Here is a 24188-nt window from a genome sequence, read left to right as displayed (position 1 = left end):
AGATAACACCTGCACCTGCAGCAGGCTGTCTACCACCCAGACAGTCATGAGTGTCCACAAGGCATGGCATGGAACCAGCACCTGACACATACGTGTGCAGATACGTGCACAGACGTGCACTTTCTAGGTCAGATGCCATGGGCTGCTGTTCTTTGGGAGCGACTGTCTACCTTGATCTGGCCAGGGCCTTGCCCCAGCCCAGGCGTGTGAGGCCAGGATGTATGCACACAATGATGGGGGCTGCGGCTACCAGGGCAGTGGTGGGTCTTAGGGAAGGCGGATCGAGCACAGGCACCATTCAGCACATCAGCCATTTGGTGGCAGATCTTAGAAGCCATGAGATTCTCATGAGGCATGCAGTTTTTGAAGCAGGGTCACTGAACACAGCAGATGGTTCTCCCCAGGTGGCTCCCGCAACATGCAGAACATGCGACCTGGCGGGTGGCCCGGGGCGGCCTGGGTCTGCCTCGGTCTTCTCTGGCCTTTCTAGGACAAGATGGGCCATTAGCCCATTAGCTTTGTGGTTCACTTCAGCGTATTCCACAAAGGCCTTAAAGTGTGTGTCCACTGCTCAACACATAGCCCTCGGAGGCCCAGGGAGGGCTTGCTAGGTGAAAAGGTGAGTGAGCAGTGAACAGACAGAGGCCAGAGGCTCCTGGGGCCATTCCAGCCAGCTAGCTGGGGCTCCTATGAGGAACTTGAGCTCTGGGCCCCATGCTGGGCCCAGCAGGACACTCATCATGGCACAGAGGTTTGTGGGCCTTCGTCCTAGTGTCTGCACCATGGGGACAGGGCTGGTGTATATGGGGAAATTGGTGGTCAGCCTGGACATCCATGACTTTGAACATCCACCCACACTGAGGGAGGCCCAGGTGGTCTCAGCCCAGAGAAGGAGGTGGGGTCTGTGTGGTCCCACCAACAGGAAGGACCTTCTGGGCTGTGGGATCTGATCTCACATGTGACACAGGGCTGCCCTCCAGCCAGAAACCAGCCCCAGGACCATTCCTGGGTTAGCGTCTGCTACACGCTCTGCTCAGTGCTGAACCAGAGGGGAGGTCTTGTGCTTCCTCCCACTGGCGCATCGAGGACATAGGTGCTGCTGGCTGCTGGTCAGGAAGGCAGGCCCCGTCGGCCAAGGAGGTGTGGCCTGTGCTTTGAGAAAGGAAACTGCACCTTGTCTTGGGGTCACTGGCAAGGGCAGAAGTAAGCCTGGCTCCCAGGTGGTGCCGCACCCTGAGCTGTGTTGCTCGCCTGGGTGCCAGCGCACGTGTGACATCTGTGTGGTCACCACTGTGCGAGACCAAGGCGCCAGTGCAGTGAACCCCAGTTCACCTGTCTGCTGACCCCCAGCTTAGCCCTGTCTCATACATGGTCATACCTTTGTGCCAGCCACCAGCAGAATGCTTTCACGACACTTGTCTCCTCAGGACCTCCCTCGCAGGGTCTCAGCAGACATCACCGATTACAGCTCTCCCTCGTGCTCCACATAGCAGCACCGTGGAGGGTGCAGACCCTAAGGAGTTTCCTTTACTGTTAATGCTCTAAGACTTAGGGCTTCCAGGTAAAGGTGTCAGTTTTGACACATACAGTTACTCGGACTCCACCTTGAACTAATGAACAGGGAAGGAATTTTTAAAATGAGAAAAAAAAAATTTACAAGGGAATGTAAAATGTTGCAGCCACTGTGGAAAACAGCGTGGCAGTTCCACAAAAAATTAAAAATGGAATTACGATAGGATCCCTCAGTTCCACTTCTGGGTATATACCACAAAGAATTGAAAGCAGAGACATGAACAGATAGTTGTACACTCAGGTTCATGGCAGTCTATTCACAATAGCCAAGAGGTGGAAATAGCTCAAGTGTTCATCAGTGGATGAATAGATAAATAAGACGTGGTCCATACATAAAATGGAATATTATTCAGCCTTAAAAAAAGGGAAGGGAATTCTGACACGTGTACAACATGGATGAAACTTGAGAACAATGTGCTCAGTGAAATGAGCCAATTCAAAAAAGATACTGTATGAGTCAACTCAAGAGGGCCCTAAAATATTTAGATTCATAAAAACAGAAAGAATGGCAGATGCCAGAGGCTGGGGGAGGGACAGGTAGAGACTTGTTTCATGCCTACAGAGTTTCCATTTGGACAGATGAAAAAGTTCTGGAGATGGTTGGTGATGGTTGCGCAACAGTAATAATGTGCTTAGTGCCACTGAACTGTACAATTAAAAATGGCTATAATGGTAAATTTTATCTTGTGTATATTTCACTGCATTAAAACTAATAAAGCCCACAAGGACAAAGAGCATGAACACTATGTTTTGGAAGCTGAAAAGTACATGAACAAGTGGCAGGAAGCTGACGTGGCAGACCAAGAAATGTGGATCCCAAGCAGACAGTGACAAGGCTTAGAAGCTGAAGTAGGTAGCAAACCCTTAAAAGCTCCACAGTGGGTGGAGCCAGCTTCCTCTAGCAATGGTTGGAAAGGGTGTGACCTTGAAGCTGAAAACAGAAGGACTAGTTGAAAGTCTGTTTAAGAAACGGAGCAGCTACCATAGGTGTGCCTGGGTGGCTCAGTTGATTAAGTGTCCGACTTCCTGTTGGGTCATGATCACACAGTTCATGAGTCCGAGCCCCACAGTGTCCAGGCCTCTGCTGTCAGGCCTTTGGATCATCTGTCCCCCTCTCTCCCTGCTTCTCCCCAGCTCATGTTGCGTGCTCTCTCTCTCTCAAAAAAAAAAAAAAAAAAAAAAAATTTTTTTTTGAAGAAAGAAAAGCAGCCACCATTAGAATAGGTAGGAGTATAGATTTTGGACCCAGAGCATTTGGACTCAAATCCCAGCCACATTTTCAAGATAGGCCATATTCTGAGCCATAAAACTAATCTCAAGAAATGCTAAAGAAGGTTAATCATAGAAGTGTGTTCTCTAGTCACAACACAATTAAATTAGCAGTCACTAACACTAAGATATCTGGAAAATCCCTAAATATCTGCAAACTAAAGAACATATTACTAAATAGCCCAATGGTCAAATAAAAACCTGGATGGAGGGGGGTATTGGGGAGCACCTGGGTGGCTCGGTTGAGGGCCCAACTTCAGCCCAGGTCATAATCTCACAGTTTGGGAGTTCCAGCCCTGCGTCAGGATCTTTGCTGACAGCTCAGAGCCTGGAGCCTGCTTCAGATTCTGTGTCTTCCTCTCTCTCTGCGCCCCCGCCCCCCACTCACAGTCTGTCTGTCTCTCTCTCAAAAATAAATAAACATTAACAAAATTTAAAAACCTAAGGGGAAATTAGGACATATTTTAAACTGAAAGAAAATGAAAACAAAACATACATTAATTGTGGGATGCAGCCACAGCAGTTCTTAGAGGGAGATTATTCTAAAATAATATCTCAAATTAGCGACCTCAGTTTCTACTTTAATTTTTTTTAATGTTTAATTACTTTTGAGAGAGAGACAGAGAGACAGAGACAGTGCATGAGCAGCAGAGAAGCAGAGAGAGAGGCACAAAATCCAAAGCAGGTGGTTCCAGGCTCTGAGCTATCAGCACAAAGCCCCATGCAGGGCTCAAACTCACAGACGGCGAGATCATGACCTGAGCTGAGGTTGGACACTTAACTGACTGAGCCACCCAGGCACCCCTCAATTTCTGCTTTAAGAAACTTAAAAAATAAATGCTACCAAGAGCAAGCAGAAGAAAGAAAATAATGAAGATCAGAGTAGAAATCAGTAAAAGTGAAAACAGAAAAACAATGCAGAAAGTCAATGAAACAAAAAGCTAATTCTTTGAGAAGATTAATGAAATTGATAAATATCTAACTAGACTAATCACAATGAAAAGAAGATATAAATTATCAATCTCAAGAATGAGAGATGATATCACGACAGATTTAACATGTAAAAGGAAAAGGAAATGTTACAAACAACTTTATGCCGTAAATTTGACAATTAAGAGGAAATGGGCAGGGGCGCCTGGGTGGCTCAGTTGTTTGAGCATTGGACTTTGGCTCAGGTCGTGATCTCACATTTCATGGGTTCAAGTCCCACGTCAGGTTCTGTGCTGACAGCTCGGAGCCTAGAGCCTGCTTCAGATTCTGTGTCTCCCTCTCTCTGCCCCTCCCCTGCTCTCTCTGTTTCTCTCTCTGTCTCTCTCAAAACTAAATAAACATTAAAAATTTTAAAGAGGAAATGGACAGATGCCTTGAAAGACACAAACTACCAAAGATCACTCAATAAGCAATAGACAACCAAAAAGAAAAAAAAAAAAAATCCTGTATCTATTAAGGAAATTGAATTGTTACTTAAAACCTTCCCACAAAGAAAATTAAAGGCCCAAATGGCTTCCCTGGTAAATTCTAGCAAACATTCCATTGTTTGTGTAACAATTCTTTACAAACCTATTGAGAAAACTGAAGTGGAGGGACTATCTCTCAGTTCATTCCATACCAAATTTATAAAAGGACATTACAAAAAAAGAAAAGCACAGACAGTTCTCCTAAACACGGAAATTGTTAATGATATTAGCAAATTGACTCCAACAATATATAAAAAAGATAATGCATCTTGAATAAGCAGGGTTTATCTGAAGAATGAAAGGTTGGTTTAACATTAAAATTCCATGTAATTTGCCATAGCAACAGTGAAAAAGAAAGACCATGTGATCATCCCAATAAGTGCAGAAAAAACATTTGGCAAAATCCAACATTTCCATTCCTGATATAAACTCTAAACAAACTAGGAACAGAAGGGAACCTCTTCAACCAGATAAAAGGCAAATATTTTTTAAAACCCTTCAGTACCCAAAAGAATGGAAAGTAAAAAGTCAAACAGATACTTGTACAGCAATATTCATAGCAACATTATTCACAGTAGCCAAAAAGTGGAAACAACCCAGGTGTCCAGCAGGTGAATGGATAAGCAAAATGTGGTCTGTTGATACAATGGAATATTTTTCAGCCATAAAAAGGAATGAAGCTCTGTTACATGCTACAACACAGAAGAACCTTGAAAAGTTATTCTAAGTGAAAGAAGCCAGATACAAAAGGGCAAATACTGTATAATCCAACCTTTATGAAATATCTAAAATAAGCGAATTCATAGAGACAGAAAGTAGATTAGAGGTTACGAGGAGCTGGGGAAGGGTAAATGAAGAGTTTTTGCTTAATAGGTATAAGGTTTCTGTTTGTGGTGATGTAAGGATTTTAGGAATAAATGTGATGGCTGCGTGAAATTGCGAATGGATCTAATACCACTAAATTGTACACTTAAAATGGCTCTATGGCTACATTTTCATGGTTATATTTTACCACAATTAAGAAACACCTCTAGCCAGCACCATACATAATGATAAAAGACTGAATGCTTTCCCCGCAAGATCAAGAACAAGGCAAGAACCCCCAACCCCACTGCATCTACTATACATCATGCTGGAGGCCTAGACAGTGCAAAGTCGTGGAAAAGAAAAGGCATCCAAATTGGAAAGGAAGTGTGCAATTTTCTTTAATCACATGCAACACAATCTTCTATTAGATCCATAAAAATACTACAATAAGTGCGTTTAGCAAGGTTGTAGGAAATAAGACCAATATAAAAGTTAATCATGATTCTACATAATAGCAACACACTACTGGAAATAAACATTTTTAAAATACCATCTGGGGGCACATGGCTGGCTCAGTGTTATATGCGACTCTTGATCTTGGGGTCATGGGTTTGAACCCCACATTGGGTATAGAGATCACTTGATCTTGGGGCGCGTGGGTGGCTCAGTCGGTTGGGCGTCAGACTTCTGCTCATGTCTTGATCTTGCGGTTTGTGGGTTTGGGCCCTGCACTGGGCTCTGTGCTGACTGCTCAGAGCCTGGAGCCTGCTTTGGATTCTGTGTGTGTCTCTCTCTGTCTGCCCCTCCCCAGCTCACACTCTGTCTCTGTCTCTCAAAAAATAAATAAACATTAAAAATTTTTTAATAAAAGAAATAATAAAATCTTAAAAAAAGAAAAAAAAAACCCAAAGTAGCATTTAAAAAATATGATAAAGTTAGGGATGAATCTGACAAAAGATTTCTAAAACTTCTACAATGAAAACTCCCAAACATTGCTGAAAGTCAGGAAGGCCTAAGTTAATGGAGAGAAATACCATGTTATGAATCAGAAGATTCAATAGTGTCAAGATGTTACTTCCACCCAAATTGATATATAGATTCAATCCTAATTTAGAAATTAACAGGCTGGTTCTAAAATCCATAGAAAATACAGAGGACCTGGAATAGCCAAAATAACCTTTGAAACAAAAGAGCAAATTTGGAGGACTAACCCTACCCTACTTCAAGTCTTGCTACAAAGCTATAGTAGCCAGGAGAATAAGCTGTCGCTGTAAAGGTAGATAGTAGATCTGTGGGACAGAATAGAGTCCACAACTAGACCCAGACATATATGATCAACCAGTTTTACACAGAGATACAAAGGCACTTCGGTGAAGAAAAGGATAGTGCTTTCCTCAAATGGTGCTGGGACAGGTGGATGTCCAAATGCATAAAAAGATGAGCTTCAACCCATACTTTATGTTGTATGCAAAAGCTACCTCAGATCATAAACCAGAATATAAAACCTAAAAAACTGTAGCCGTGTCTGGATGGCTCAGTTGGTTAAGTGTCCGACTCTTGGTTTCGGTTCAGGTCATGATCTCATTGTTCGTGAGTTCGTGAGTTCAAGGGCTGACAGTGCAGAGCCTGCTTGGGATTCTCTCTCACCCGCCTCTCCTCCCACCCCCTGCTCATGCTGTGTCTGTCTCTCTCAAATAAACTTTAAAAAACAAAACAAACAAACAAAAAAGGAAAGTCCTAAACCTAAATTTAAAAAGCAAACAAATAAAAAACCCTAAAACTGTAAAACTAGTACAAAACACAGGAGAAAGTTTTTCTTGACTTAGGGAAAGGTTTTTATGTGTGATACTTAAAGCACTATCTACAAGAGAAAAACATTGATATATTGGAGTTTAACAAAATTAAATCTCCTCTTCAAAAGACACTGTTCAGAGAGTAAAAAGATACAACAGTTACAAATGAGTTAGAGGAGTCTAGAGGGTCCTGTGGTGGCGGATCACAGTTGGAAGTATTGGTGTGGGGATATTGGAGGGATGTGCATATACAGGGGCTAGTGTACAAATGTATCTTTACTAGCTCTGTCAGCACCCCAAAAGCAATGAGCGCACCTCACACCCAGATCTTGGTTCCTAATACCATTTTCCACTGCAAGGAACCAGGGCTCCTTGGAAAAACAGCTGAATCTAGGGCTGGTGCAGGGAGTGTACACGATGCAGTGCCCAAGTCAGAAAGTGCTGGTGGGGCCACGGGGAGTTGGCAGGGTGTGTCAGGACACAGGAGCCAACGGAAAGGGCTCCCAGTGGCCAAAGCTGGAGCAGTTGAGGGAAAATGAAGTCGTATTGGATTATAACTCAGAGTGTGAAATGATACGCCCACAAGTCCTTAGTGATAAAAATAAATGATAGGTAAGATAGCAATCTCCTGTGCAGAAGAATAACACATAATTTGTGTAAATGGTCCACTGTCAGAGAAGAGCGAAACTCCCAACCTTAGTGTGGGCTGTGCATAGAGACTCCCTTCCAGAGAGCTCAGGATGGAGGGGGTGCGAAGGGCTCCCTATCAACAGTGGTAAGGTTTTTTTGCACAGAGTGGGAGGCATGCCCAGATCAACCCCAGAAGCCTGTTGTGCTGCTCAGCACCTTCTCCAGCACCAGCTCAGGAGCCTGGGACCCCTGAGTGCAGCCATTTAGGAGCCAGATGGCTGGGCTGGGGGCTCCTCCAGCCAGCCAGAGGGTCAGGCACTGGCTGCCTCTCTTCTCTTGACCAGGGTCACCTCCCCTGCATCTTCCTGCCCACCTCTAGCATGAACAGAGCCAGCTTTCTGGTTGACAGTGCTCAGCAGGGCCCCAGTACCTACCCGGGTCACATGGTCCAGACACGTTCCCATACACAACCACACACACCACATCACTGCTGGGCTGGGTGCTCCTCAGCCCCAGCTGGGCATTGGCCATGGCCCTGTTTCCCTTTGAGGAATCCAGCAGGGGTGCAATACCTTCCCAGCTGATGGGGGTCAGCCGCAAGCAGGCCCAGGGGCCTCCTCGCCAGCCACATCTCGACCCGCGTGGGCATGCATTCCTGGCTTTGTGTTCTGTGGTCCTCATGGCTCTGTTTGCTCCCCAGTGACGCAGCATATGAAAGCGCTCCTGGAAAGGAACACTAAGAAGAAGTCCAAGTTGAGAAAGAAACCCAAGCCTTATGTTGAGGAGCCGGATGGTAGGGCCTCTCCCCACAGCCCCTGTGCGCTGTGTCTGCACAGTTCTGCTCTCCGGCCTAGGCCGCCTGGCCTCCTTTCTCTAACCGCTTCTGGGCTGGAAGGGGTGTTGGTGGGGTGGCACTAACCATCAGGCCTGCGGCCTCCTGAGCCAGCCGGAGGCCCCAGGTCACTGAAGAGGGTCCTGGGAGAGGCCACACCTGCCCTGCGCCTTTCTCCGAGGTGCTTCAGAACAATTTCCAACTTCACGCTGGGCTCTCAGTGGGGAGGGGCGTGAGGACGAACTGGGCAAGGCCTGCGAAAGCCCCCCTAGGTGAGTGTTTGCTGAGGAAGTGCCCTGAGGGCCAGTGCCTGCCCAGTCCTGACCTCCAACCCAGGCCACCCTAGCCTTGCTTCCCTGGTGGGAGCCCATGGGTTTTCCAACCAACCCCACCAGCCTTGCCCTTCTCCTGGGCCTGGCTCAAGATTCACACCCCCATCCTGCTGCTGTCCAAGCTCCACGGAAGCCCTGTTAACCCAAAACTGTACCCTCCTTGCTGGGAGAGCTGGTGGTCTCACTGTTGTCCTGTCAGCTTCCCTTCCTGGCACCGGGGCTCTGGGACCAGCCCCTGCCCCACCCCTGGCACTTCCCTCAGCCTTGGTACACATAACTCATTCCCCAGACTTGCCCCATTTCTGTTTCTCTAATACCAGTCAACCTCAACACCCCTTCCTCTGGGAAGCTCTCTGGATGCATGCTGCCCTTGGACACAAAGGGGAAGCTGCAGTCCACAATTTTCAACTGCCCTTGGGCCACACCCATCTGGAACGGAGTGGAGGGGCTCTGAGCTCCTACCGGAGCCTGTTCACGAGTCGTGTTGCCACAGGCAGGTGGGCCTGGGGGCACAGCGAATGGGCTCCTGTGGGCCTGGGCTTGGGCTAAGCAGGACACTACAGCCCAAGATGGTGTTGGGTAGTGAGGAGGGAGCTAGAAGCCCTGGGACCCAGCAGTGTCCATGCCAAGAGGTGGCAGTGGCAGGTTCTGGCCAGATCCAGCGGCTTCTGAGGCTTGAAGCCAGGGCTCAGGGGCACTAAGGCCCCAGGGCAGGCCTGGATCCCTGGCATAGCAGCATAGACTCAGCTGCTTCTGTCAGTCCCCTTGGGGCCACCATCTCCCCACATAAAGACTGGGCATGGCGTGTCCTGGCAAGGCTAGGACAGGTCAGTGGGCCCAAAGCAGAGCACCCCACACCACCGTGAGAGTCTCCCTGGGTTGGCCGTAGGCCCTGCACATCCTCCCAGGCACTCAGCAGACAGCCCTCAGTCCCGGCCTGGGGAGCTCTGTCCACGGCAGTACAGGGTGCAGAGGGGCTCTTGGGACTCTGGGCATACATGGCCACAGCCCTGGTCCTCCCTGTGATACCTGCAGCTGCTGAGCTGTGCACCAGACCCCAAGGTCAGCCCTTTATGGGCACCTGTGAGGTAGGTGTCCTTGTCTCATCCTACAGAGGAAGAAGCTAAGGCCCAGAAAGGCTGCCTTCTGACCAGGGTTACCAACTGAGAGGTGGCAGCCTCAGGATCTTCAGACCACAGTCTGTTGGAGAGGCCCTGAGACAGGAGGCATTCGCTAGGCCCTACCCAGTCTGCTGCCTGCTACAAAGTGCTCTCTGGGCTCCTGGTGGCCAGTGTAAAGCCCAAGGCCCCCTTTGCCTTCCAGGTTCCTGACAGCCTGCCCAGAGAGGCCAGGTCGGCCTGTGGCAGAAGGTTCTAGGTGCTGTGTCCTGAGCTGGCCTGTCAGAGGCAGCAGCTAGGATTCTCTGCCAGGGATCTGTGGATCCCCCCGGGACCATAGGGAAACAGATTCTCCAGGGAGAATAAGAAATGTTTGTTTTCACTTTACTCTAAAAAAGAATCCCCTTACCACTTACAATAATAAAACTATCTTGGGATAACTCAAAAAGATTTTCATTAAGCCATGTTTATGTTTTTCACACTGAGGTCCAAAGACCCCCATGTGCTTGAACGTCCACAAGAAACTGCTTCCCTTAAAAGAAGATGGGGGTATTTGGATTTGAGACTTGGGTGTAGAGGCCTCCCTCTGGCCGGCAGGCACTGGGGCAGGTGGACCCAGCAGGGGCAGGGCCTTCCAGAGAAGGGGCCAGTCCTGAGCCTGGAGGCACACGTTACAGCTTTTCTGTCTGTTGGTCCTTGGCACCTATGCCTGGATGGCTCCTCTGGGCTCCGTGTCATTGCGTGTTCGTGGTCTTGTCGCTGCTTCTGTTTTCCCTCCCTTCCCCACCACCCCCCTCCTCTTCACCAGGAAAGATGCTGCACACATTTCAAACCCACCCTGTGTGGGATCTCCTCCCCCACTACCTCTCCCTCCTCCCCACCTTGTGCTTCTCTCTCCTTCCCCTCATTTCTGTATCTGGAGAACCTCATGGCCAAGTTCCCTGAGGTTCTTGCCCTCAAACTGCCACCCGAGCCATCACCCCCATGACAACTAGCCAGAACTTCTGCCAGGGGCAGAGTTTAGAAAAGCCCTCTCCCAGCCGCCTTCAGCCCTCGGGCAGAATTTAAAGGTGTCCTTCTGTGGCGTGGCCCTCCCACTGACACCCAAGCTTGGGACATGGGGCATTCTCTCCACATTCATCCCCTTTTCCACTGCAGCCATCTCCTTGGCTTCCCTTTCCATGACTCCTGTCCACACAGCCCTCAACAGACAGGGATGGGGCGCGGCAGGCTGAGATCCCTCTACCACAGCTACACAGCATCCCTGGCTGGACGCAGGGCTGCAGGACCTTTGGCCCAAAGCCCCGTCCCCAGTGCTGGACCAAGGCAGAGGGCACTAAGCTCCTTTAGCCCTGCTGCCTGTGGAAATGACCCTTGTCAGGGGCTCCTCGGGGCTAACTTGCAAGGGGAGCATGGGTTTGGAGACCCCGGGGCCCAGGTCCTGCCCTATCCTGCCTGTGACTCAGTGGGGATAAGTCTCATTCCCAGCCTGCCCTTCCTGGCCGTGAGGAAGTGTGGGTGGGCTGGCAGAGGAGTCGCCTCCCAAGCCTGGCTCCTTGAGGCGAGGGAGTCCCTCTGGCCTCTCGATGTGGGTTTCTGCTTTCAAGGACCTAGCCCAGAAAAGTGAGGACCCACTGGCCCGGGCCCCCAGGGCTCTTGCAGAAGCTGCCTCTCCTCACCCCTGCTGCTGCTTCTCTTAGCCTCTGTGCCCCGCGCACCCACACCCAGCCGACCAGAACCTGCTCTCTTCCAGGGGTGGCGATCAGCACATACGCCAAGTACTGCTACCACAAGCTGCAAAAGGCGGCCCTGACGGGGGCCAAAAAGGTACGAGCTCCCCTAGGACAGCCAGGCAGGGGTGGCAGGCTATGCCGGTGACCCCCAGGCAGGGTCCAGAAGGAAGCCTTGGCAAGCCACCCCTCACATCCTACTGAGTGTCCCGCTCACCTTGAGCCCAGCCTGCACATTCGGCTTCGGGGTGGGGCGTGTGACAGTTCACAGCACAGAAAGTGCTCCAGGGAGCCTACCTAGGCAGGCAGCTGGGAAAGGCCTCGGGCAGGGGCTGCACCGCAAGTTGAGGAGCCACTGCAGGCAAAGGGATGTGTAGCTAGGCCAGGGCATCAGGGCGCCGGCCCAAGTGAGGGTGGGACGCATTGCCGCAGCAGCACCAGCTGCCCCAGGCCTGTCGCCGTCATACTGGTGCGGGTGAGGGGCAGAGAAAGGCACAGCACGTGGGCAGGCTAAGAGACCACCCTTCCCAGAAGGGACCCTCCCACCCTGGCAGACTGCCTCTGGACCCAGGGGAGGCCCAGCCTTGGCATGCAGGGCGGGCTCAGAAGACGACCATGTGCCCCTTCACTCACACAGGGCCACCCACCTGGCCATGATGGTCCAAGAGCCCAGACCCCCCACTGGTAGCTGTGCGGGTGGTCCCAGTAGTGTGCTCCCCTAGCCACTTCCCTGGCCCCCATTCTGCTGCTGGGGCCTCTTACTGCCTGGCAGAGCTGGACAGCCACACCCCTCCCACAACCTCTCATCTTCCCTGCCCTGAGCCCACATTTTGCGGCACCCGTAGAGGGGCCTCAGTCACACCAAACATCTGGACCTTGTTCCCTGGTCTTAGGATTTGTGGCCATCTTCTCCCTTCTGTCCACTCCCTCCTCCCTTTCAGCCTACCACCCCACCCCTACCCAGGAAGCCCTCAGGCCCTCCTATGCCAGACCTTTCCCCAACTATTGAAGGCAGCTGTCCTGGAGCCTGGCTGTCCCTTCCCCTTCTCCCTTCGAATGCACTTCCGTAGTCCTGCCTCTAGAAGCTGCTGCCTGTACCCACCTCAGGCTTTCCCCCCTCACCTCTACCCCAGGGTGGTCTCACATGGTCCAGGTCAGCCAGCCTGGGCTTCCCACTGCCACAGGCAGCTCTCATTCCAGGAGTCCTTCCCCTCTTCCTCCTGTGTGACCAACAAGGGCCACCTAAAAATTTGGGACAGTGTAGGTGGCCCAGCATGTTGCCCCTCCCCCAGTGACTTGGGGACCAGGGAATTGCGGGTACCGCCAGCTCTGACTGGGCAGATGTCTGGAGTTACCGGGGATGAGAGGACAGGGGAGAAGGGAGGGTGGCCGAGCCAGAGGCAGCCCTGGGAGGGGTACAGGGCACAGGGAAGGCTGGGAGCAGGGCAGTGGGGCCACACCGAGACGGAGAGCTGGGCTATCTTGGCAGGGGCTGAAGAAGCCCAACGTGGAGGAGATCCGGCACGCCAAGAACGCTGTGTTCAGCCCATCCATGTTTGGCAGCGCGCTGCAGGAGGTCATGAGCCTGCAGAAGGAGCGCTACCCTGACCGGCAGCTGCCCTGGGTACAGACACGTCTGTCTGAGGAGGTGCTAGCGCTCAACGGTGACCAGACGGAAGGCATCTTCAGGTGCCCCGCAACCTGGGCCCTGGGTGTGGGAGCCTCAGGTGGCTGCACTGTGTGTCAGGCAGGCAGGAGCCGTCAGACACCAGGACCACTGGGCCTAACTCTGTGCTTCAGCCCTGGGTTTTGGGGTCCAGACCCATGCCCCTGCCTGGGAGTAGCCAGAGAGGCCCTCCACAGGAGGCCGTCATCTGAAGGTGGGGAGGGACACCCTGGGGCAAATGGGCCACTAGGTAGCCTGGAGAGGCAGGGCAGGGCCCTGTCCTTAGGAAGCAAGTCAGAGAGTCGTCCCCTTGAATGGCAGCACGCCTGACTTTAGGCAGGGGGGTCAGCCAGAGACCGTTCCCGAGCAGAAATGGCCACCAGGGTCCCAGAAGGCACTTGGACAGCAACCACAGGCAGAGCCAAAGACATGAGCCTAGAAAGACACAGCAACAGCAAGCAGACCGCTCGCCTGTGAATAGGGATGATAGCTCCTGCCCTGCGGGGGGAATGGTACAAGGCCCTCCACCCACGCCCCAAGAGAACAGCTGGGGAAACAGGCTTGTGGGTTTGGTCCTCAGTGGCCTCGGTGATAATGGCATCCGCACGGGGGTGGCTAGCAGAGTGGGGAGGGACAGCAGTCAGCATGCATGGGGTAGGAGCCCCAAGCCACCTCTCTCCCTGGTGGAAAAGAGGCCAGTCTAATGGGGAGGCGCCTGATCAAGGGCAAGACAGATTCCAACTCGGTGAGACTCACCCGTGTATTCCACAGAGTTCCTGGGGACATTGATGAAGTGAACGCCCTGAAGCTACAGGTAGACCAGTGGAAGGTGCCTACAGGCCTGGAGGACCCCCACGTCCCTGGTGAGCCCATTCGCCTAGGAGCTGGAGCAGGTCTGGGCCGTTGGAACAGTGTGGCTCCCGGTCCGTTTCCAGCACAGACACCCCCTGCCCATCAGAGTCTCCCCTGGGGCCTCCTTCCTGCAGCCCTCCTTCATTCCCTGCACAATCCCCCAGGCCTCCAGGGCCGGCCTGGGCAGCCTACCTGGGCTAGGTGGACTCTTTCCAGTCTGGTCACGCCACTTGCCTCCCCTCCCCGACACATCCCCTGCCTCGCCCTTGCTCCCACTACAGGGGTGCCTGTCGAGCAGGCTGGGCTGAGCCCTCCCCCTCCCCCCTGCTCTGTGTCTGTAGCGTCGCTGCTGAAGCTGTGGTATCGGGAGCTGGAAGAGCCCCTGATCCCGCACGAGTTCTACGAGCAGTGCATCGCACATTACGAGAGCCCTGAGGCCGCCGTGGCCGTGGTGCACTCGCTGCCCCGCATCAACCGCCTGGTGCTGTGCTACCTCATCCGCTTCCTTCAGGTATGCGGTGGGGCACTCCCCCCCCCCCCCCATCCCTCCCCGAGCACTCAACACGCCAGCCTGGGCCCACCCTCCTCTCCCTTCCGCAGGTGTTCGTGCAGCCAGCCAACGTGGCCATCACCAAGATGGATGTCAGCAACCTGGCCATGGTCATGGCGCCCAACTGCCTGCGCTGCCGGTCGGACGACCCGCGCGTCATCTTCGAGAACACTCGCAAGGAGATGTCATTCCTACGCGTGCTCATCCAGCACCTGGACACCAGCTTCATGGAGGGCGTGCTATAGCACGTGGGTCCCAAGGACCGAGGGTGGGGACAGAGCCGACGCTCGGGTGTGTGCGCCCGGGCAGGGGAGCACGCCGGGAGGGGGGAGGGAACGCCCCAGCCGCGGAGGCAGCATGCCAGGCCCCGCCCATGCCCGCCCCAGCCCTGGAAGCCCCCAGCTCTCCCACCCAGGCCCCGGGCCTGAGGTCGCAGCCAGGGCAGAGGGGTTGGGAAGGGCGTCTCTGTCCGCACACCCCCCTCCCACCCCGCTGCCTCGTGGCCAGTTCTGTGGGCACCGCCCCGCCCACCACCGGCCGGTCAGCCCCGAGAAAGTGCCTTCTGTTTCCTGGAGCCAAGTGACACTGCCCCTCCCGGCCGGCCCGAGAGCACATGCCACCCTCCCCTGGAGCTGGGGCTCCTGCGCTCAGCCTGGCCCTGGCCTGGACCCTGCCCGGCTGCCCCTCTTTCCTCTGCCCCTCCCCGGTTCCCCTCTGTTTCCTTCCTGGCCTGCAGCCTCCTCCTGCCCCCTGCCACCTGTGGCCTCCAACGTGGAGACCGTGGGAATTTGGGGGCCCCAGGGCACTGGGCTGTCCCATCACCAGAGCAGGGCCTGGCAGGCTCTCTCTAGGTAGGGAGGGGCCCCCAAACCAAAGTCCTCTGGGGTGGGGGGCAGGGTTGAGCAGGCATTCTTGGGGCAGGGTGGGGGTGGGGGGCAAGAGTATTTTTTTCTTCGTGTAACTATAAATTCAGAATCTATCCGGCACACCAACCCGCCTGTGTATAGAGATATAGAGGGAAAGATATAAGAACTAAATTTGCTAATGACATAGTTTTAACCCAAATGCTATTTATCTCTGAGCCGTCCTAGCCTGTCCTCTGCAGAGCAAGTTGATCTCACTCCTTCATTTTCTTCGCCACTTTCTTGGCTCCTGACCAAAAACCAAACCCTGCCCCATCCCCATCTGGGACCTGCAGTAGAAGAGAGGGAAGGAACCCCAAGCTGGGGAACCAGGGAGCGCCCAGGAGTGCCCTTCCTCAAGGCCAGAGCTGGGGGTAGGAAGTACCTAGACTCTCAGTTTGTACATTTTCCATTTTGGAATTTTGAGTTCCAGTTGTAAAACTTAATTTCTCCCCAGTTTATATATATATACATATATATATATATTTTTTAGAGTTGAGTTTTTATTTATTAAAAACAAAAAAGCCCAGCCCTGCCGTGGCCCGGGTGTTCCCTGAGGTAGCGTCCTCAGTCGGGTGGTCTCCGGGCCTGGGGTGGGTGGCCCGGCCACAGACTCTGGCTCTGACGCATGGACTCAAGAGGTGACAACACTTTGTGTGAATAAAATACATATGGACACTTCAGAGCCATGGTCACTTTCTGTCGACTCCTGTTCTTCCAGTCGCAGCAGGGCTGCAGGGGGCTGGTTTGGGGGTTGGGCAGCCCACCACATAAGCCAGCCTGTGGGCTGGCACAGTCACCTGGGTGGACAGACCAGAGGAGAATGCGGGGGGGGGGGGGGGGGGGGGGTAGCGGTGGGCTGCAAGCAAGGCTGGTTCCTGGGAATGAGGGCCAGGGAGGAGGCACCAGGTGGGTGCTGGGCCGCCCTGCGCCTTCTGAGGCCCCCGGGGTATGTATCTTGACCTCTTTATAAAGGCCTGTTTGCGCGGGGAGTGGGCTTTTTGCGACCCTCCCTACCCTCAATCTGCCATAGATGGCTAGGCAGTGTTGATTCCGAAGCTGCTTGAACACGCAGACTCCGCCCCACCAAGCTGACTTTCTGAGCGGTAGGCCGAGAGGCCAGTGCCGGCGGTCGGCCCCCGAGGGCAGAGGGACAGGGACAGAACCTGCACTCCCGCCAGGGCCCCGTTCCCAGTCCGTCTCGCGTGCGCACCCCGCCGGCAGGTGGTCTCTTTCCCCCACCCCGGCGGGATGGCAGGACGGGCCGCTCCCGCAGGCCAGAGAATGAACAGCGTAGGGGCTGCCCACGGCCCTGGAATCCCGCGCGACCCGGGAAAGCGAGCTCCGCGACAGCTGCCGGAACCAAAGTGTGAGGCCGCGGAGTCGCGGGGAGGAAGGCTGTTCACGCAGCGCCAGTCCCGCGTGACCCGCGCGCCGCTTCCGGCGCGGGAGGAAGATGTGGAGGGCATGCAGGGCGCTCCGGCCGTGCGCCGTGGTCTTGGCGCGGTCCCCGGGGACCCGGGCCTGCGGCGGGGGCGGGGGCGTCTCCTACACGCAGGGCCAGACCCCAGAGCCCCAGACGCGAGAGTATTTTTATTATGTGGATCATCAGGGCCAGGTGGGCCGGGAGCGTGGCCGGAGCGGGCGCACCGGTTAGAGAGGTGGGGCCAGAGAGGGGGCGCCTGTAAGAGGGGCGGGGCCGGATGGGTGGGCGGGGTCTCTAAAGAATGAGAACTTGACTGCTGAGGTGGGACCGAGAGTTGGACCGCCTGGGGCGCCCGGTCTCAGCCCGAGAGAGGTCGCCCCCCGCCCCGCCCCCCAGCAGCCAACCTGCCACCCGTTGCTGCGTCTCGTGCGCTCTGCATCCCCAGATCCTGCCCGACCCTGTGGTCCCCAGCTTCGGGTCGCCCTGCCTGTTTTGCAAGCCCTGGCAGGGGAATCATCCAGCATATCCGGGAGGAAGCAGGTCCGGGAGCCTCCGCGGAGGAGGTGACACATCTGATTAGAAACTTTTAAGGAGGAAGGGAGAGGTACAGGGAGGGCATGGCAGCCCAGGAACCCGCACGGCCCGGAGTGCGGGATAGATGCAGGAATGTTGGCAGGGTTCCCAGGTTTACTTTCCACTCGCCTCCCTGCACACGGCGTGCACAGGAGCGCAAGGAGAGTGGACACTGGCCCCGGCTCAGGCCTGCCCAAGCCTCCCCGCCCTGGGGCCGACTCTGTCGGGCTTCCAGTTGGGACTCATGGGCCACGGCCTGCCCCTCTGTCTGCAGCTTTTCCTGGATGACTCCAAAATGAAGAACTTCATCACCTGCTTCAAAGGTACCGGTGCAACTTCTTCCCCACCTTTCTTCTCCCTTCGGCAAGGCCCTGGCGGGCTCTGCTCCCCAGCCTGCCGACTGGCCCGTCCGAAGCAGAGGACTGGGCATCCTGTGCTCATGAGCCCTGCTGTCTAGAGTGAGGCCAAGGTGGTGTGCCCACATCCGGCGCCAGCCCGTGGCGTTGCCCAGGGCGCGCCGATTGCCTGGGGAAGTAGGGCCCCGGGTAGGGTAGCGTGGCATGGTAAGCAACCGTGTCCTTCTCCTCCAGACCCACAGTTCCTGGTCACCTTCTTCTCCCGCCTGAGACCCAACCACAGCGGTCGCTACGAGGCCTCTTTCCCGTTCCTCTCGCCCTGCGGCAGAGAGCGCAATTTCCTGCGCTGCGAAGACCGGCCGGTGGTCTTCACGCACCTGCTGGCCTCGGGCTCCGGGCCCCCGCGTCTCTCCTATTGCGGCGGCGGTGAGGCCCTGGCCGTGCCCTTCGAGCCGGCGCGTCTGCTGCCTCTGGCCGCCAACGGCCGCCTCTACCACCCCGCGCCAGAGCGAGCGGGCGGCGTGGGTCTGGTGCGCTCCGCCCTAGCCTTCGAGCTTAGCGCCTGCTTCGAGTACCCGCCCGGCGCGCCCGCGCTGCCCTCACACGTGCGCTGGCAAGGCCGCCGCCTCGCCCTCACCATGGACCTGGCCCCGCTGCTGCTCGCCGCCTCGCGGCCCTGAGCCGCAGGCAGGAAGGCTGGCGGCCGCCGGTGCCCCTGGCCCCGCCGAGGTCCCGCCCCCTCTCCCCTCACCGCTGTGGCCCGGGCCGCGCATCGCTGCGCACGCGCCACCGAAAGAGCGCGCCGGCCGAATGCGCGTGCGCGGCAGAGGTGCACCGCGGCCCCGTGGTGCTCGGCGCTGTCCGAGGTGCTGCCGCGGCTTCGAACGCGAGGAGGGGCGGGGTCGCGGGCCCTTCTACTCCCCCCCCCCCCCCCATCCCCCAACACCTCGGGCCTGGGGCGTCCTTTGGTTCGGCCCTCGCCTACAGGGGCAGGCCCCGGCGGCGCGGCTGGAGGCGCAGGGGCTCCAGTACGCGTGCGCGAGCGGCGTCCGCCCCTCCCCCGCCCTGCACTGCTCGGTGGGCCTGGGCGCCTCGGGCTCAGCGGGGGAGCCGCGCCGCGGGAGCGTCAGGTGAGGGGGCGCCCGACCCGAGGTCAGTGGGCATGGGGGTGGGATCGGGGGCCTTCCCGGCTATGTCCCCAGCGCGCATCGAGAAGGGGAGGCGACCTGGCGGGGACCACGCCCTGGCCTGAACTGGCCCGGGACAGACCCAGCTGGAGGGGATGCAGGTGACACCATGGGGGATCGAGGCACGCGACTTGGGCTTCGCACTGCTCCCGAGGGGGTCGCAGGGCTTCCTCGCCGCTCCAGTCTCCGCACAGATGGGTGCCCTGGAGACGGTAACAGCCATCGCAGAATCCTGTGTGTGACGCCCCGCCCCCTGCCCAACCGGATTAGAGGGCTGTCCGCTGGGTAAAAGGATTTCTGGGCTGGCCTCCTCTGCTCTTCCCGCCTGGGCCCTCATCCCTGCTCAGGCCGGCCCTTTTATTCCAATCAGCGTCTAGGGGGTGTCCCTGTGAACAGTGCCTTGAATCCTGAGGAGGAAGCCAAGAAGCCCCTCTACTTAAGAGGACTGGCTGCTGGAGCCTGATTGGGCAAAACCTGAACCAGCCCTTATGCTCAGGGAAGTGGATCCCAGGAGCCCAGAGTATGCCTTTAGATTCTTGGGCTTCACGCACATCCTGAGACACTTGGGAACTGACTCTGCCTGGGCCAAAGCTATTCCATTAAAACTTTTGCTGTGCCTACCTCATTTCTAGTGACTTTAAATAATCATATGAGTTACAATTTAGAGCAAGATTCGAACAGACATCAAGGGCACTTGGTCCCTTTCCACATGACTCACTCTTGCTAGCAGAGAGACTTGGAAAACAGGCAGTTATTCGGAGTGGGGACCATTTGAGGAAGGGCTGGAGGCTGCATGACAGCACACCCTCAGCTTTGCTGTCCCTGGCTCCAGACTAGCTGGCTTCTCAGCCCATGTCCCCACCTTTAAAACTGGACTCACTGTGCCTGGAACTAGACACAGGTCTTCCCATCTTTATAGGATCACCGGTTCATGTGCATAAATCCCCAACACACTATATATTCCTTTACCATCCAGGAGGTCACTGCTCCCAGAGCCCACTTGGGAACTATCCTAGAAACCCAGCTGGTGGCCCAAGGCCCCTCTTTTACAACCCAGCTGTTCCAGGGCCCTTCCTACTCCCCAAAACAGAAGCACTATTCTGGGAAACAGCAGAGAGAACATAGGCCATGGCTCGTGAACTGACTTTCCTATTGTGTATCACAACCCCCAATTGTCTAACAAGTTCCTGAGAATTAACCCTAATTCTGTCTAAGCTGTTCCACCCACCCTCACCCCCACAAGGGCTTGGGCAGGGGCTGGCCAAGCTATGCTTGCATTTTCCTGTGGCTGGTGGCTCCCAGGATCAGTTCTACCCATGTTTCCCATCAACATACATCAGGTGGGTCCCAGGGTCAGGAGACAGAGCATGAGTTCTAGGGATAAAAAAGGACTAGACAATGCTGGGTCAGGGTCAGGTGAAGACAAGGACACTTGTGGTGTGGGGCCTTGGGCTTCGTCTTGGGGGCACAAGACTTCTGCTCTGGGCTCTGCTTTTGGACATCTCCATGTGGACAAGGAGAAATGTCTTCCTAGAGCCTCTTCCCCTTCTAGCCTGCACTTGGGTAACTGGGTCCTGGGCTTCACCACCTACATGTTCCCAAGCCCACACTTTGCACCAGGCTCTTGTACCTTGGAGTCAAGGAGTGGCTAATTGCTAGAAAGTAGGGACACCCACATGCATGAGTGCAAAATCCCTTACAGTGCCAGATGGAAATAGATGGGAAGAGAAGGGGGCTGGGGTGGTGTTGGCTCTCCCCACATGGCCAGTGTGGTAAGACTAAGAACTCTGGAAATTCTAAACTGGAACCTGATGCTCCAAATCTTCGTGACTGTGTTTTTGCAAAGGAAAAAAGCCAACTTTTTTGTTTGTTTCTTGTTTTTGTTTTTATCGGTTGCTTGAACTGATTTATAACTTTTCAGAAATTAGACACAGGGTGTGGGCCTCCATCCATGTTCTTCGCTGGCTCTCAAGTGTTAGGGGCAGGCCTGCCAACCTGTGTTTCAGGAGGCACATCACATCCAGGGCGGACTGTAAGGAGGCCCGTCAGGAGGTTGCAGCTTCGTGGTCCGCGGCCGGTCCCGCGGGAGATGGCCCCGGGGGCGCCCACATTGCTGCTGCTGTGGCTGCTGTGGTTCCCTGGCTTCCCGCCCCGCGCTGCCGGCTGCCCAGCCGCCTGCCGCTGCTACAGCGCCACGGTGGAGTGCGGCGCCCTGCGGCTTCGCGTCGTCCCGCCCGGAATCCCACCCGGGACGCAGGTGGGCACCGCTTGGGGCCACTGGGCCGCGGGCTAGAGGTGCCCGCGACACGGAGGGAGGGGTGTGTGAATGTCCCTGTGGGTGCTGGAGAGCCCCAGGGGAGGGAGACTCCCTCAGCAGGGTAAACACCCTCCCACCCTCCCTCCGGCCCGCAGACGCTGTTCCTGCAGGACAACAGCATCGCGCGCCTGGAACCGGGCGTACTGGCGCCTCTCGCCGCCCTGCGCCGTCTCTACCTGCACAATAACAGCCTGCGCGCCCTGGAGCCAGGCGTCTTCCGCGCGCAGTCACGCCTGCTAGAGCTAGCGCTCACCGGCAACCGGCTACGCGGCTTGCGAGTTGGCGCTTTCGCGGGCCTGGCCCAGCTGCGTGCACTCTACCTGGCTGGTAACCAGCTAGTGCAGCTGCTGGATTTCACCTTCCTGCACCTACCGGTGAGGGGGGGAAGGTGGGCAAGGGCAAGGGTCCTCCGATACCTCCACCTGCCCTGCGGGGCTGGAGCAGTGAAAGGGAGAAAAGTTAACCCAGGTTAGCGCCGTAAGAAGGGGACCTGGCCGCCAGGGCCCCTTCCCCTGATGATGTGCTGTCCTTCCCTCAGCGACTGCAGGAGCTGCACCTGCAGGAAAACAGCATTGAGCTGCTGGAGGACCAGGCCCTGGCTGGGCTTTCCTCACTAGCATTGCTGGACCTCAGCAGGAACCAACTGGGCACCATCAGTCGTGAGGCCCTACAGCCCCTGGCCAGCCTGCAGGTCCTGCGCCTCACAGGTACCTCCTGGGGAAGGTTCTCATGCCAAGGTATCTTCCTCGGCCACAGTGGTGGCAGTGGGAAGCAGGCCCAGGTGTGGAGTGGGCTTTGATGGCAGTGGCTCTGAATCCCGGACCATCCAGGAGCGCTCTGCAGGGTCATACCATCACCTGGACCCATCCGTGGGCGGCTGATAGGCATGGGAGTGCTGGAAGGGGCACAGCTCAGGGACTTGGCCTAAGGACTAAGACAGAAAAGGTAGAAATCCTCGGTTGAGGGATTGGACACTCGGGAGCTATGGGGGTGACAGACAGAAACTGGAAAGACAAAACTAGGGCTGGCATTTCCAGGACACAGCACCTGAGGACGAGGCTGACAGGATTGGTGAGGTCTCAGTGCTGTGGGATGCCTTTGGGGACACCGACTATCCACCCAAGTAATGGGACTTGCTGTAGGGAGAGACTTCAAAGGAGCAGAGGCTTTCTTAGAAATTAGTGAACTGGACCTCGCAGCACAGAACTGCAGGGGGAGGGAAGAGCTTGCCCACACTCCAGGGAGCTTGAGGTCAGAGAAGAGGTGGCAGGGGCCCCTCTCCGAGAGGTGGGAAAGGGGTTCCGGTTCTGGCCAGCAGAAGCCCAACTGCACAGGTTGTTCTGGGACCATTCCTGAGCTACCCGTCCGCCACTGCTCTGCCCACAGAGAACCCATGGCGCTGTGACTGTGCCCTGCACTGGCTGGGAGCATGGATCAAGGAAGGGGGCCAGCGGCTGCTCAGCTCCAGGGACAAGAACATCATGTGTGCAGAGCCCCCGCGCCTGGCACTTCAAAGTCTCCTGGACATATCTGGCAGTAGCCTCATCTGCATCCCGCCCTCTGTACACGTGGAGCCGCTGGAGGTGACGGCCAACCTGGGTGAGGACCTGCGCGTTGCCTGCCAGGCTTCCGGCTACCCGCAGCCCCTGGTGACCTGGAGAAAGGTGGCCCAGCCTCGTGAAGGGCAGCCACGGGCCCAGATCCAGCCAGAAGGCGGGGCACCGCGCCCCGGCGGGCCCGGCGCCTCTGACACGGGCAGCGGCATGCTCTTCCTCACCAACATCACCCTGGCCCACGCTGGAAAGTACGAGTGCGAGGCCTCCAACGCCGGCGGCGCCGCCCGCGTGCCCTTCCAGCTCCTGGTCAACCTGTCCCAGCAGCAGCAGCTGCAGCTGGCGCCCCCGCCGCCTCCGGCCGCCGGCCCCGTCAGCCACGAGCCCCTGCAAGAGGCCGGCAGCATGGCCTTCCGCGCCCTGGGCCTGGCCACCCAGACGGCCATCGCGGGCGCCATCGCGCTCCTTACGCTCACGGCGCTGCTGCTGGCGACCATGATCTGCCGCCGGCGGCGCAAGAGAAAAAAGGCGCCGGGACTGCCGGGGGAGGGCGCGCTGTTCGTCAACGACTATTCGGACGGGCCCTGCACCTTCGCGCAGCTCGAGGAGCTCCGCGACGAGCGAGGCCACGAGATGTTCGTCATCGACCGTTCCAAGCCACTCTTCGCCGAGGGCCCGACGGAGGCTGCCGATGGCGCAGCAACCGGGCCGGCGCAGGGCCTCCCGCTGCAGCCACCGGCAGCCTACGAGATCCACTGCTGAAGAGTGCGGCCCAGAGGGGCGGGCGGGCGCTCGCTGATGACGTAGTCTCCGCGGATTGGCAGGCCCGCGGGCTCGCCCCGCGCATGCTCCAGCGCAGTCAGTAAAGGGTAAAAGCTGCGCAGTGTGCGGCGAGCCGTGTGTGGGATCTGGGGGCCCGAGGGCGGGGCGCAGGCACCTGCGGACCCCAAGCTCTGCGGACAGAAGCCCTAAGGCGCCAAGGGACGGTGGCCGAGGAGGCTCCCCACGGCCCTACCGAAGCCCTCCAGAAAAGAGCCCTCCAGCATCACCCTAATCGCTAGCTCTGCAGGTCCGGCCACTGGCCCGCCAGCCTGCTGGAGGACCCGGGGCCTCCCCAAGGTGGGAGAGGCGAAGGGCTGTGGAGGTGCCCAGGAAAGGGGGAGGGGGACAGCAGACCGGAAGACAGCTGTTACCCAGTGGCTACGCTGGAGGGGACAGCAGAGCCAATGACATGTCATTCTGACCAGTTAGGACAGAAAAAAACAC

General features: G+C 56.3%; 3 protein-coding genes across 11 annotated transcripts in view; all 3 read left to right on the top strand.

The window, feature by feature from the left end:
* The window catches only part of ARHGAP39 (Rho GTPase activating protein 39), a 108567-nt gene extending 92376 nt beyond the window's left edge, over positions 1 to 16191 (top strand). For 3 of the 4 annotated variants that reach the window (XM_053896285.1, XM_053896283.1, XM_053896286.1), the window contains 6 exons: positions 8229 to 8321; positions 11564 to 11637; positions 13030 to 13229; positions 13978 to 14069; positions 14400 to 14569; positions 14659 to 16191. In XM_053896285.1, coding sequence (XP_053752260.1) covers positions 8229 to 8321; positions 11564 to 11637; positions 13030 to 13229; positions 13978 to 14069; positions 14400 to 14569; positions 14659 to 14853 — 824 coding nt within the window. In that variant the 3' untranslated portion in view covers positions 14854 to 16191. The remainder of the gene's footprint in view (positions 1 to 8228; positions 8322 to 11563; positions 11638 to 13029; positions 13230 to 13977; positions 14070 to 14399; positions 14570 to 14658) is intronic. The other variant, XM_053896284.1, reaches the window with a different exon arrangement.
* Positions 16192 to 16929: 738 nt separating this feature from the next.
* CUNH8orf82 (chromosome unknown C8orf82 homolog) lies at positions 16930 to 18548 on the top strand. 2 transcript variants are annotated; one of them, XM_019435106.2, is made up of 3 exons: positions 16930 to 17128; positions 17784 to 17832; positions 18100 to 18548. In XM_019435106.2, the coding sequence occupies exons 1-3, from the start codon at positions 16967 to 16969 to the stop codon at positions 18543 to 18545; spliced, it is 657 nt and encodes a 218-aa protein (XP_019290651.1). In that variant the 5' UTR covers positions 16930 to 16966; the 3' UTR covers positions 18546 to 18548. The 2 variants fall into 2 exon arrangements, with proteins under 2 accessions (XP_019290651.1, XP_019290652.1); XM_019435107.2 differs by having other exon boundaries at positions 16984 to 17171.
* A 122-nt stretch (positions 18549 to 18670) lies between these two features.
* On the top strand, positions 18671 to 23801 carry LRRC24 (leucine rich repeat containing 24). 5 transcript variants are annotated; one of them, XM_053896311.1, is made up of 5 exons: positions 18671 to 18995; positions 20974 to 21309; positions 21465 to 21743; positions 21908 to 22076; positions 22756 to 23801. In XM_053896311.1, the coding sequence occupies exons 2-5, from the start codon at positions 21004 to 21006 to the stop codon at positions 23682 to 23684; spliced, it is 1683 nt and encodes a 560-aa protein (XP_053752286.1). In that variant the 5' UTR covers positions 18671 to 18995; positions 20974 to 21003; the 3' UTR covers positions 23685 to 23801. The 5 variants fall into 5 exon arrangements, with proteins under 5 accessions (XP_053752286.1, XP_053752285.1, XP_053752284.1 ...); XM_053896310.1 differs by having other exon boundaries at positions 18878 to 20392; positions 21917 to 22076; XM_053896309.1 differs by having other exon boundaries at positions 18878 to 20392.
* Positions 23802 to 24188: the final 387 nt, after the last annotated feature.

Source organism: Panthera pardus, unplaced genomic scaffold (assembly GCF_024362965.1).
Source record: "Panthera pardus isolate Hobbes unplaced genomic scaffold, ASM2436296v1 HiC_scaffold_7, whole genome shotgun sequence".
Classification (NCBI taxonomy): Eukaryota; Metazoa; Chordata; class Mammalia; order Carnivora; family Felidae; genus Panthera; species Panthera pardus.
Note: the sequence above shows the minus strand (reverse complement) of the source record. Positions and strands in the feature narration are given on the sequence as shown.